The sequence below is a fragment of the Hemiscyllium ocellatum genome, chromosome 44, assembly GCF_020745735.1.
Source record: "Hemiscyllium ocellatum isolate sHemOce1 chromosome 44, sHemOce1.pat.X.cur, whole genome shotgun sequence".
Lineage (NCBI taxonomy): Eukaryota > Metazoa > Chordata > Chondrichthyes > Orectolobiformes > Hemiscylliidae > Hemiscyllium > Hemiscyllium ocellatum.
In genome coordinates this window covers 875,103-887,766 of record NC_083444.1, presented here as the reverse complement: position 1 = coordinate 887,766, position 12,664 = coordinate 875,103, and the positions used below count along the sequence as shown (strand labels likewise).

The following is a 12,664-nucleotide window of genomic DNA, read 5'->3' as shown; positions in this document are numbered from 1 at the left end:
TGTGTGACAGGCTGGAGGAGGAGGGGCTGAAGGGCCTCCCGTGTGATTATAACCCTTTGTCTCAGAGACTTACCCATTTGGAGGAACTCTGTCGATCAGTTTGGTCTTTTCGGTGCTGCTCTGGTTCAGTTTGTTATCCTGTGGGGGGTGGCGGGGGGGGGGGGGGGGGGGGGAGAAAGAGAGAAAGTGAGAGAGAGAGAGAGGGAGAGAACGGGCTGGAGCCACTCGCCCGGGGAGAGTACTCCCACAGATTCACAACGAGATTCACAGGCAGCTGCAGAACGAGAGACCACCAGCAGGAGGCAGTGCTGCAGTGACAGGCACCTGAGTCAATCAGAGACCTGCCCACCCCACCTCAGGCACAACTTAAAACAGCCAGAGCGCCGCGCTGCCGCAGGGTCAGCGCCGAGGGAGCGCCGCGCTGCCGCAGGGTCAGCGCCGAGGGAGCGCCGCGCTGCCGCAGGGTCAGCGCCGAGGGAGCGCCGCGCTGCCGCAGGGTCAGCGCCGAGGGAGCGCCGCGCTGCCGCAGGGTCAGCGCCGAGGGAGCGCCGCGCTGCCGCAGGGTCAGCGCCGAGGGAGCGCCGCGCTGCCGCAGGGTCAGCGCCGAGGGAGCGCCGCGCTGCCGCAGGGTCAGCGCCGAGGGAGCGCCGCGCTGCCGCAGGGTCAGCGCCGAGGGAGCGCCGCGCTGCCGCAGGGTCAGCGCCGAGGGAGCGCCGCGCTGCCGCAGGGTCAGCGCCGAGGGAGCGCCGCGCTGCCGCAGGGTCAGCGCCGAGGGAGCGCCGCGCTGCCGCAGGGTCAGCGCCGAGGGAGCGCCGCGCTGCCGCAGGGTCAGCGCCGAGGGAGCGCCGCGCTGCCGCAGGGTCAGCGCCGAGGGAGCGCCGCGCTGCCGCAGGGTCAGCGCCGAGGGAGCGCCGCGCTGCCGCAGGGTCAGCGCCGAGGGAGCGCCGCGCTGCCGCAGGGTCAGCGCCGAGGGAGCGCCGCGCTGCCGCAGGGTCAGCGCCGAGGGAGCGCCGCGCTGCCGCAGGGTCAGCGCCGAGGGAGCGCCGCGCTGCCGCAGGGTCAGCGCCGAGGGAGCGCCGCGCTGCCGCAGGGTCAGTGCTGAACGGCGCGCCGCGCTGCCGCAGGGTCAGTGCTGAACGGCGCTAGAGAAATGCAGTTCCCCCGGCAATGCAGGGGCTTGGTGTTTACCTGCCGTGAGATGCTCGGGCTGTTGCTGGTGAAGGATGTGCTCACCATCTCTGATTTGCTGTCTTCCTCCACGCTGCTGTCTATAAAATCGACCTGCTCCAGATCCTGCTCCCCTGTAACAGATCACAGAGTGGTCACTGCCAGACCCTGACACACGCTCGGGTAGGGAATCCCCTTTCATGTGTGGCAGGACATTCCATCTGGGCGAGGGAGGGGTAGGGCTACAGCTGACACTGCCTTTCCCAATCCCGGAAAATTTGAACGCAGTTAGGAGAGAGTTGGGAAGGGACGGAACGGAACAGGTTTTTTTTAAATACAGATTGAGACCAGACTCCCTCAGAATCAGAACAGCACAGCTGATTGGTTCCTGGTTAGATCCGGGGGGTCACACTGAGGCTGGGCAGGACATTAGTGAGGGGTCTTGTGGATGACCGTGTCCCCTTCTGGTCACCCTGCTATCAGAAGGATATTATTAAACAGGAGGTCAGCAGAGATTTACCAGGCTGTTGGAGAGTTTGATCTCTCAGGAGAGGCTGAATAGGCTGGGACTAATATTCCTGGTGTACGGGGTTGAGAGGCAGCCTTACAGAGGTTTTAAAAATCGTGATGGGCATTGATAGAAAGAGCTAATGGCAGGTATCTATAGGGAATTTCAAGACTAGAGGGTACATTTTTCAGGGGAGTGGAGAGAGATGTAATGAAGACGTGGTGGATAACTTATTTTACACAGAGTTGTTTGTGTGCGTTATGAGGAAGTGGTGGATGCATATTCAGTTACAACAGGTAAAAGCTATTTGGATAGGTAGATGAATAGGAAAGGTTTAGGGGGATATGCGCCAGGTGGGATGAGTTTAGTTTGGAATTATATTCGGCATGGACTGGTCATAGAGGTAAAAACAATAACTGCAGATGCTGGAAACCAGATTCTGGATCAGTGGTGCTGGAAGAGCACAGCAGTTCAGGCAGCATCCAAGGAGCAGCGAAATCGAGGTTTCGGGCAAAAGCCCTTTATCAGGAGCAAAGGGTCTGTTTCCGTGCTGTATGATTCCGTGCACCGAGGGACGGTGAAGAGTGATGGTGTACCTACCATTACTATTACACCAGCAGTAGGGAGAGAGAGGAATCCACTACAGCCACAGAGAGACAGATCAATATTAACATTTGAGAGATCTGTTCACAAGTCTTGAGCCTGACATGGGTGGTGGGCAAGTGGGTGGTGGGCAAGTGGGTGGTGGGAATCCTAAGGGATATGGTTGGGAAAGGCAAGCACTGATTAGGGATTGTCAGCAGATCGGAGTGTGTAGGAATTTGTATCTCACTCAGCTGACTCAGTTTTTTTGAAGAAGTAACAAAGAGGATTGATGAGGGCAGAGCAGTAGATGTGATCTATATGGACTTCAGTAAGGTATTCGACAAGGTTCCCCATGAGAGACTGATGAGCAAGGTTAGATCTCACGGAATACAGGGAGAACTAGCCATTTGGATACAGAACTGGCTCAAAGGTAGAAGACAGAGGGTGTGGTGGAGGGTTGTTTTTCAGACTGGAGGCCTGTGACCAGTGGAGTGCCACAGGGATCGGTGCTGGGCCCTCTACCTTTTGGCATTTACATAAATGATTTGGATGTGAGCATAAGAGGTACAGTTAGTAAGTTTGCAGATGACACCAAAATTGGAGGTGTAGTGGACAGCGAAGAGGGTTACCTCAGATTACAACAGGATCTGGACCAGATGGGCCAATGGGCTGAGAAGTGGCAGATGGAGTTTAATTCAGATAAATGTGAGGTGCTGCATTTTGGGAAAGCAAATCTTAGCAGGACTTATACACTTAATGGTAAGGTCCTAGGGAGTGTTGCTGAACAAAGAGACCTTGGAGTGCAGGCTCATAGCTCCTTGAAAGTGGGGTCGCAGGTAGATAGGATAGTGAAGGCGGTGTTTGGTATGCTTTCCTTTATTGGTCAGAGTATTGAGTACAGGAGTTGGGAGGTCATGTTGTGGCTGTACAGGACATTGGTTAGGCCACTGTTGGAATATTGCGTGCAATTCTGGTCCCCTTCCTATCGGAAAGATGTTGTGAAACTTGAAAGGATTCAGAAAAGATTTACAAGGATGTTGCCAGGGTTGGAGGATTTGAGCTACAGGGAGAGGCTGAACAGGCTGGGGCTGTTTTCCCTGGAGCGTCGGAGGCTGAGGAGTGACCTTATAGAGGTTTACAAAATCATGAGGGGCATGGATAGGGTAAATAGACAAAGTCTTTTCCCTGGGGTCAGGGAGTCCAGAACTAGAGGGGCATAGGTTTAGGGTGAGAGGGAAAAGATATAAAAGAGACCTAAGGGGCACCATTTCCCCCAAAGGGTGGTACGTGTATGGAATGAGCTGCCAGAGGAAGTGGTGGAGGCTGGTACAATTACAACATTGAAAAGGCATCTGGATGGGTATATGAATAGGAAGGGTTTGGAGGGATATGGGCGGGTGCTGGCAGGTGGGACTAGGTTGGGCTGGGATATCTGGTCAGCATCTGTGACTTGATAACAGCGGGGTGGAGCTGTCCTTAAATCTGTTGGGACGTTTTTTCAGAAGTTGATCATTTCTGCCTGACGGAAGGTGGGGAGAGAGATGGACCTGGGTTGGGAGGGGTCTTTAATGATGTTGGGGGTTCCTTTCCCTGGGGAGTGGGAAGTATAAACGGAATCGATGTGTGATGGACTGGGTTGGATTGACGACACAGGGGACCCTGTTCCAAACTCAGAGACCACACAGAATATAGCGGTAAATGCTAACCCTCGGGAACACAGTGCGGAGATAGGGCCATGAAGGTGAATGTGGACAATGGTGGGATGGTGTAGCTTGGGGCAGGGGGGGGGGGGGGGGGGGGGGGGGGGGGGGGGGGGGAAGAGAGTATGGGGGGGGGTGAGTGGTAGGGAGTATGGGGGGGGTGAGGGGAGGGGAGTATGGGGGGGTGAGGCGAAGGGAGTATGGGGGGGTGAGGCGAAGGGAGTATGGGAGTGGGGGAGGGGAGTATGGGGGGTGAGGGGAGGGGATTATGGGGGGTGAGGGGAGGGGAGTATGGGGGTGAGGGGGGACTAAGGGTGGGTGAGGGGAGTGGAGTATGGGGGTGGGGGGGGGGGAAGTATGGGGGGTGAGGGGAGGGGAGTATGGGGGTGAGGGGAGGTTGAGGGGAGTATGGTGGTGGGCGGGGGGGAGGGGGGGTTGGGGGGGTTGGGGGAGGGAGTGAAAATGAGCAGATTGAACATGAACTGAATGTGGTGTTGTCTGGGAGACGCTCCCTGAGAAATGGGTGGGGGGGGGGGGGGGGGGGGGGGAGCGCAGATTGAACAGGAACTTTCAAAGGAGGGGGGGGGGCGGACTGTCTGGGAAAGAGCAGGAGGGGAAGAGGAAGGACAGATTAAACAGACACGTAACACGGGGCAGAACAGCCTCACCGCGGGGAGCCGGGCTCGGTGCCGGGATGTGGGGAGTGTGACTGGGAATGGATGAACCTCACCGTTGGTGTCCGGAATCCCTGACGAGTGACTCCCCCGCAGCAGTTTCTGTTCCCGGGATATTTCCACCATCCGGAGAGATAATTCCGTGAACTCGTCTGTGGACTGGAGCCAGAGGGAGACGTGAGGAACACACCGCAGCCGGGAAACGCCGGACACGGACACGCGCCGCAGCCGGGGAGCGCCGGACACGGACACGCGCCGCAGCCGGGGAGCGCCGGACACGGACACGCGCCGCAGCCGGGGAGCGCCGGACACGGACACGCGCCGCAGCCGGGGAGCGCCGGACACGGACACGCGCCGCAGCCGGGGGAACATGGGGCACGGACACGCGCCGCAGCCGGGGAGCGCTGGACACGGACACGTGCCGCAGCCGGGGAACACGGGACATGGACACGCGCCGCAGCCTGGGGAGACCGGACACACGCCACAGCCGGGGAACGCCGGACACAGACACGCGCCGCAGCCAGGGACACGGGACACAGACACGCGCCGGCGCAACGCGGGACACGCGCACCTCCCCCGACAGACACTATACACACACACGCACCCCCTCCCTACTTTGACCTCCCCCTCCCCTCCCCTCCCCCCCACCTTCTCTGCAGGCTGGGTTTCTCGATGCTGTGGGGTGTCAGTGAGGGCTTTATTGCCCAGCATTAGACACCCACACCCCCCTCCCCGGGATAACCAGCAGAGCCCAGCTCACCCCACTCCCCTCTCCCTGGGGTAACCAGCAGAGCCCAGCTCACCCCGCTCCCCTCTCCCTGGGGTAACCAGCAGAGCCCAGCTCACCCCGCTCTCCTCTCCCTGGGGTAACCAGCAGAGCCCAGCTCACCCCGCTCCCCTCCCCCGGGGTAACCAGCAGAGCCCAGCTCACCCCGCTCCCCTCTCCCCAGGGTAACCAGCAGAGTCCAGCTCATCCCCCTCCCTGGGGTAACCAGCAGAGCCCAGCTCACCTCACTCCCCTCTCCCTGGGGTAACCAGCAGAGCCCAGCTCACCCCACTCCCCTGCCCCTGGGGTAACCAGCAGAGCCCAGCTCACCCTGCTCCCCTCTCCCTGGGGTAACCAGCAGAGCCCAGCTCACCCCGCTCCCCTCTCCCTGGGGAAACCAGCAGAGCCCAGCTCACCCCGCTCCCCTGTCCCTGGGGTAACCAGCAGTGCCCAGCTCACCTCGTTCCCCGACCAGCGCTTGGTGCCGCTGTCTACACTGTTGAAGCCGGAGTCCAGGCCACTGTGCTGTCGGTTTGGACAGAATTCATCCGAGAGGCTGGGGGGGGGTGAGGGTGGGGGAGGTGGGAGAGACGGAGACAGATGCAGAGAGGGGGCATTAGGAGGGGAACAGGCGAACAACGTGCTGCCACAATACCAACCGACTGTCCCGACACAGACGCTCAGCAGATACACAACTCCCATCGCAGCAGGTCTCCAGGAGCCAACCTCCCTTCCAGGCCCCGTTACACTTTCACCAGAACCATCCCGGAGCTGAAAGGATTAACCCCCTCGAGGGTAGGGTGTGGGAGAGGTCACACCGACGGAGCGCAGACTCCCTGGGGGCTGGGGTGCCCTGATCGAGGGGGCACACAAAGAGGTGGGGGTTGAACACTGCTCCCTCAGTGGGTGGTGGGGTCAGTGTATTTACCCTCGAACACCAGGCCTACAGGTGGTGGGCGGAGCTTTCCTCAAGGTCTGCTTTTCGCTCAGTCCAGACTCTCTGCCATTCTCTCCCTCGGAAGGCCATGGATTCACATCCTCTCAGGGTTTTTGTTTAAAGCCAAGACAGATGGGTTCTCAGTGACTGAGGGCGGGGGAGGGAGTGAAAGATTACAGTCATAGAGATGTACAGCATGGAAACAGACCCTTCGGCCCAACCCGTCCATGCCGACCCAGATATCCCAACCCAATCTAGTCCCACCTGCCAGCACCCAGCCCATATCCCTCCAAACCCTTCCTATTCATATACCCATCCAGATGCCTCTTAAATGCTGTAATTGTACCAGCCTCCACCACTTCCTCTGGCAGCTCATTCCATACACACACCACCCTCTGTGAGAAAAAGTTACCCCTTAGGTCTCTTTTATATCTTTCCCCTCTCACCCTAAACCTTTGCCCCTCTAGTTCTGGACTCCCCCACCCCAGGGAAAAGACTTTGTCTATTTATCCTATCCATGCCCCTCATAATTTTATAAGCCTCTATAAGGTCACCCCTACAGTGTGGAAACAAGCCATTCGGCCCAACAGGTCCATACTGATCCTCTGAAGAGTAATCCACCTAGACCCATACCCCTACCATATTACTCGACATTTTACCCCTGACTAATCCACCCTAACCTGCACACCCCTGGACACTATGGGACAATTTCCCATGGCCAATCCACCCTGACCCGCACATCCCTGGGCACTATGGGACAATTTCCCATGGCTAACCCACCCTGACCCGCACATCCCTGGGCACTATGGGACAATTTCCCATGGCTAACCCACCCTGACCCGCACATCTTTGGACTGTGGGAGGAAACCGGAGCACCCAAAGGAAACCCATGCAGACACAGAGAACACGCGAACTCCAGAGGGTGGGATCGAACTGCTGGGAGGCAGCCGTGCTAACCACTGAGACACAGTTACTGCCACCAGCCTGTTCAGCCTCTCCCTGTAGCTCAGATCCTCCAACCCTGGCAACATCCTTGTAAATCTTTTCTGAACCCTTTCAAGTTTCACAACATCTTTCCGATAGGAAGGAGACCAGAATTGCACACAATATTCCAACAGTGGCCTAACCAATGTCCTGTACAGCCACAACATGACCTCCCAACTCCTGTACTCAATGGAAGAGTGTAATGCTGAAGGTAAAATCAGATTAGTCTCTATCTTATGAAATGACAGGATAGACCCAAGGGGCTGAATAGCCTCCTCTTGACCATTGGAATTTATAGTGCCATATATTATTTGAAGCATGTTTTAAAAAATAACTTGTTCAGATAGTCCTTCTGGAAGAGGCAATCAATCCAGTGTTTAGCAGAGAGCTGGGACCTCCTGGAGGGGTAATGGATGGTAGTTTCACCGTTATTGTTTCTCAGGTATGGTCAGCAATGAAGGTCACCCAATCAGAATATTTAAGGATTGACTTTAACTTAGCAAACCCAGGAACTGGAGGTTTTTTGGGGCAATTTAGAAGAGATCTGCGTGAGGTCATCACAAAATACATTTGCTGTTGTAGAACAGTTCAGGAAAAGCCCAATGGCCTTGGTAGAAAAGTTCCCTTTGGGAAACTTCCAAACCAGAAGTGTTTGGTTAGAAATCTTGTTGTTACAAGCTGAGAAAGTCTAAGCCCACAAGCGTCACGAGTACTCACACAAGTCAGCGTGACATTTCATTGGAAGAATCTGGGGAGAAACGGTTAAACCAAACCTAGAGATGGGACACCACACAGGCATTTCTACAGGTTGGAGTCTCTGTAACAGTGTCAAGCCCAGACATGAGACGAGACTTGGGCTTTGCTGTGAGATTGAAGATCTCTCAAACCGTGCTCTGAATGGAGTTCGGTCAATGCTTTGAGTTTAATGTCACAGACCCCTGCTCCTTTACTGAAAGGAGGTCTACAGCTTTGAAGACAATGGTCAGAACCGCATCACCAGGCCCAATTGAATTTTTCATAAAATAGATCCATCAAGCCAGATTTTATTCTGGGATTGGATTTATCCGGGACGACCATCAACGGAGATCAGAAACACTGCTGCAGGCCTACGGAACGCAGGGAGAGGGGAGGGTGAGGGAGTGGGAGCTGAGAGTCCGTACTCACCAGGAGCTAGATCCCTGAGGTTGGATGGACCGTTCCAAATCGGTCAGATCAGGCACAATTTTACAGGCTTCGATATTCAAGTATTTGAAGATGTGGATCTTCCCTTTGGTGCAGATCTGAAGAGGGGCAGCAGAGCGAGGGGAAAAGGAAAGAGGTGAGACCGGGTCTCCGATGTCCCGTGTAACTGTGTGAACTGTCACAGCACGGGGCTCCAGGCTACCGGGAGCTCTGATCAAACACAACGCTACACTTACACAAATTCAGAACACAGGAGGCGGCCCTTCGATCCTGCTATCCCATTCGTCACGGTTATGGCTGATTGTCCACCTCAACAACCTCATCCCACTTTCTCCCTATAACCTTTGACCCCATTCGCCCCCAAGTGCCATATCCAGGTCCCTCTTGAATACCCTCAATGTTCTGGCATCAGCTGCTCCCTGTGGGAGTGGATCCCACTGGCTCACCACCCTTTGGGTGAAGACGTGTCTCCTCCTCTCCGTCCTCAATGGGCCACCCCAAATCCTCAGACTGTGACCCCCTGGTTCTGGACACACCCTCCCTGCATCTGCCCTGTCTGACCCTGGTACAGCTCGAGAAGTCTCTGTGAGATTCCCCGTCTTGTCTGAGCTTCAATGGAAACAATCCTAACCTGGTCAATCTCTCCTCATCCGTCAGGCCCACCATCTCCCGGGATCAGCCTGGGGGAACCTTTCCTGCACTCCCTCGAGAGTAACAACATCGTCCCTCAGACAAGGAGACCAGGGCTGGACACAGTATTCCAGGGGTGGTCTCAACTGTATAACTGCAACAACACATCCCTGCTCCTGGACTCGAACCCTCTCTCACAACAAGGACCAACATCCCATTTGCCTTCATGACCTCCGGCTGTACCTGCATGCTCACCTTCAGCACCTGGAACACGAGACCCAGATCCCTCTGCACACTCAGGGATGCAGCTCTGCTCCCTCCTCACCACTGAATCAAAGCCCAGAGACCCGGAGCCTCACAAAGCAAACAGCCCTCCCTCAGACAGTTACTGAGAGGAAATATATTCTCCAATACCACAACAGCCAGCAAACAACACCAGAGATCCCACTAACTTCACCCCATCGGGGAAACCAGCACAAATGGAGGCAAACCCTCCCAGGGACAGGGACAGCACGGGGTTAGATACAGAGTAAAGCTCCCTCTACACTGTCCCCCATCAAACACTCCCAGGGACAGGGACAGCACGGGGTTAGATACAGAGTAAAGCTCCCTCTACACTGTCCCCCCATCAAACACTCCCAGGGACAGGGACAGCACGGGGTTAGATACAGAGTAAAGCTCCCTCTACACTATCCCCCCATCAAACACTCCCCGGGACAGGGACAGGGGCAGTGCGGAGTCAGAGACAGAGAGATGCCCCACAGCGATTACCTGTGCAGGTGGGGACTGTAAGGGGTTGTTGTCCATGAGGATATACTGGAGATGCCGCAGGTGTCGGTAACAAACAGGGATCCGGGAGATTTTATTGCAGGAGAAGTCGAGGCGAACGAGAGGGAGCTCAGAAAGTTCTGGAAGGAACAAAACGACACAATGGGTGTGAATGCCAGTCTTTGCTCGAGGCTGGTAAAACACTGCTCCCATGCGGCGGCTCCTATCGAATCCCAAACCCCTCACCCAGCATGCTCCAAACAAGCTATTCAACTGTAGAGGCAGCACAGTTCACTGAGCCCTGACTCGGACTGTCCACCAGGTGTCACTGGAGAGCCATTGATGACCAGAGTCAGGGGATCAGCTGCTCCATCCAGACCCTCACCCTCACCCTCACCCTGACCCTGACCAGGAGCCCCCGCACCATCAGAGGGTCAGGGCCGAGGGAGCGCCGCGCTGTCGGAGGGTCAGGGCCGAGGGAGTGGGCACTGTTGGAGGGTCAGTGCTGAGGGAGTGGGCACTGTTGGAGGGTCAGTGCTGAGGGAGTGCCGCACTGTCGGAGGGTCTGATGTTCTGCTGTGGAGGTCTCTCAGATGACCTGTGGTGGTGACTGGCACTATGTAAATGAAGGACAGTGAGGTTTCTGGGTGAGTGGGTAGTGTGGATGAATGCAGGTTTGGGACTGTGTGCTCAGGGACTCACCTTCTGGGAGACTGGCCAACTGATTACGGCGGACGTTGAGATCCCTCAGTGATTCCAGGTTACCGATCTGGGAGGGCAGCACGTGGATATCGTTACAGCTCACATCCTACCAAGGGAAGCACACCCAGCGCCAGGGTCAGTGAGACCGTGTACTCACTCACACAGCAACCCTCTCCCCACCCTCAACACACTCACGCCCACACACCCTACACCCCCAGTTTCTCTCTCACATACTCACCCACCCCCACAGCCTCAAACCCATCTAGCCCCCCCCGCCGGGGAGGTGGCAGGATTCTTTATCAGCTCCTCCCCCCCATCAGTTGCTGTCGGTCTGTCTGATGGGGTAAGGGACAGAAATGGGGCAACGTGATGGGGTCTCAAACCCTCAAAAACAGCTCACACACACGGGCGGCGCACTCTCTCTCTCACTCACACACACACACACATGCGCACTCACGCGCACACACACACACACATGCGCGCGCACTCTCTCACGCACACACACACATGGGCAAGTGCACTCTCTCACACACGCGCGTGCACTCTCTCTCACGCACACACACGCATGGGCGCGTGCACTCTCTGACACACAGAGACACACAGAGACACACAGACACACAGAGACACACAGAGACACACAGAGACACACAGAGACACACAGAGACCGGTGAGGTGTGGAAGGTGCAGGAGATGTACGTACCAGTTCTCGGAGTTGGCTGAGACAGCCGATATCCTCGGGCAGGGTGGTCAGCTTGTTGTTACTGGCAATGAGCACCTTCAGTGGGAGGCAGCACAGGTACGGAGGTAACACACACAGGTGGCTGCGACTGTCAGAGACACAGCACGTGGTCACAGAGTGGCAGATAGAAACTGTGTTCCCCAAACCCAACCCATCCCCAACAGCAACACACCACTGCACAGTGATCAGGAGCAGGAACCCTGGCTGATTTCCCCTCTCTCTCTCTCTAACCCAGGGATCACTGGGCAGTGATCAGGAGCAGGAACCCTGGCTGATTTCCCCTCTCTCTCTCTCTAACCCAGGGATCACTGGGCAGTGATCAGGAGCAGGAACCCTGGCTGATTTCCCCTCTCTCTCTCTCTAACCCAGGGATCACTGGGCAGTGATCAGGAGCAGGAACCCTGGCTGATTTCCCTCTCTTGCCCCTGTCTAAGTCCGTGCCCTGGATATTCAGCAGGACATTAGTATTCTCTGCGGGGTGGTGGAGTGGGGGGGAGAATACAGAGAGAGATTTCCTCCCACAGTCCTGGGTGAGTGCAGTCAGTGAACGGGAAAAGCCTGCGATAGTTCTCCCTGGAACAGGGAAGATGGAGGGGAACTTGATTAGATTAATTGGGATTGGTGTCTCCTGTTGCCAGTGCACTGGGTGGCCCGGGGGTGGGGGGGGTGGGGTGAGGGGGGTGGGGAAGGAGCTGTGTAATCCACACCGTTACCTGACGTTGAGGTAAGTTAGAGCCTGGAGATTGGTGATGGCTCTGGGAATACTGCGCACGCTGTTGTGATACAGATTCAGTGTTTCCAGTGAGATATACTGACAGATTTCACAAGGAATCTCCGAAAGTCGATTCTTCGACAAATCTACAAAAGTAAACAGAGGAGAATTAAACACATTCCGAGTCCGACACGTTTCAGGTAAATATGGTGCGTCTGTTTTCCCTGGAGCGTCGGAGGCTGAGGGGTGACCTTATAGAGGTTTATAAAATTATGAGGGGCATGGATAGGATAAATAGACAAAGTCTTTTCCCTGGGGTGGGGGAGTCCAGAACTAGAGGGGCATAGGTTTAGGGTGAGAGGGGAAAGGTATAAAAGAGACCTAAGGGGCAACTTTTTCACCCAGAGGGTGGTACGTGTATGGAATGAGCTGCCAGAGGATGTGGTGGAGGCTGGTACAATTACAACATTTAAGAGGCATCTGGATGGGTATATGAATAGGAAGGGTTTGGAGGGATATGGGCCGGGTGCTGGCAGGTGGGACTAGATTGGATTGGGCTGAAGGGTCTGTTTCCGTGCTGTACACCTCTATGACCGGTTTCACTGAAGCA

General features: G+C 56.1%; 1 protein-coding gene across 3 annotated transcripts in view; it reads right to left on the bottom strand.

Moving 5' to 3' along the window:
- The window catches only part of LOC132835346 (DISP complex protein LRCH3-like), a 44,259-nt gene that overhangs the window by 13,292 nt on the left and 18,303 nt on the right, over positions 1 to 12,664 (bottom strand). For all 3 annotated transcript variants that reach the window (XM_060854799.1, XM_060854797.1, XM_060854798.1), the window contains exons 2-10: positions 12,056 to 12,200; positions 11,304 to 11,430; positions 10,604 to 10,709; positions 9,905 to 10,041; positions 8,486 to 8,601; positions 5,860 to 5,956; positions 4,691 to 4,793; positions 1,189 to 1,301; positions 74 to 138 (exon numbers count right to left, since the gene is read on the bottom strand). In XM_060854799.1, the coding sequence (XP_060710782.1) occupies positions 74 to 138; positions 1,189 to 1,301; positions 4,691 to 4,793; positions 5,860 to 5,956; positions 8,486 to 8,601; positions 9,905 to 10,041; positions 10,604 to 10,709; positions 11,304 to 11,430; positions 12,056 to 12,200 (1,009 nt within the window). The remainder of the gene's footprint in view (positions 1 to 73; positions 139 to 1,188; positions 1,302 to 4,690; positions 4,794 to 5,859; positions 5,957 to 8,485; positions 8,602 to 9,904; positions 10,042 to 10,603; positions 10,710 to 11,303; positions 11,431 to 12,055; positions 12,201 to 12,664) is intronic.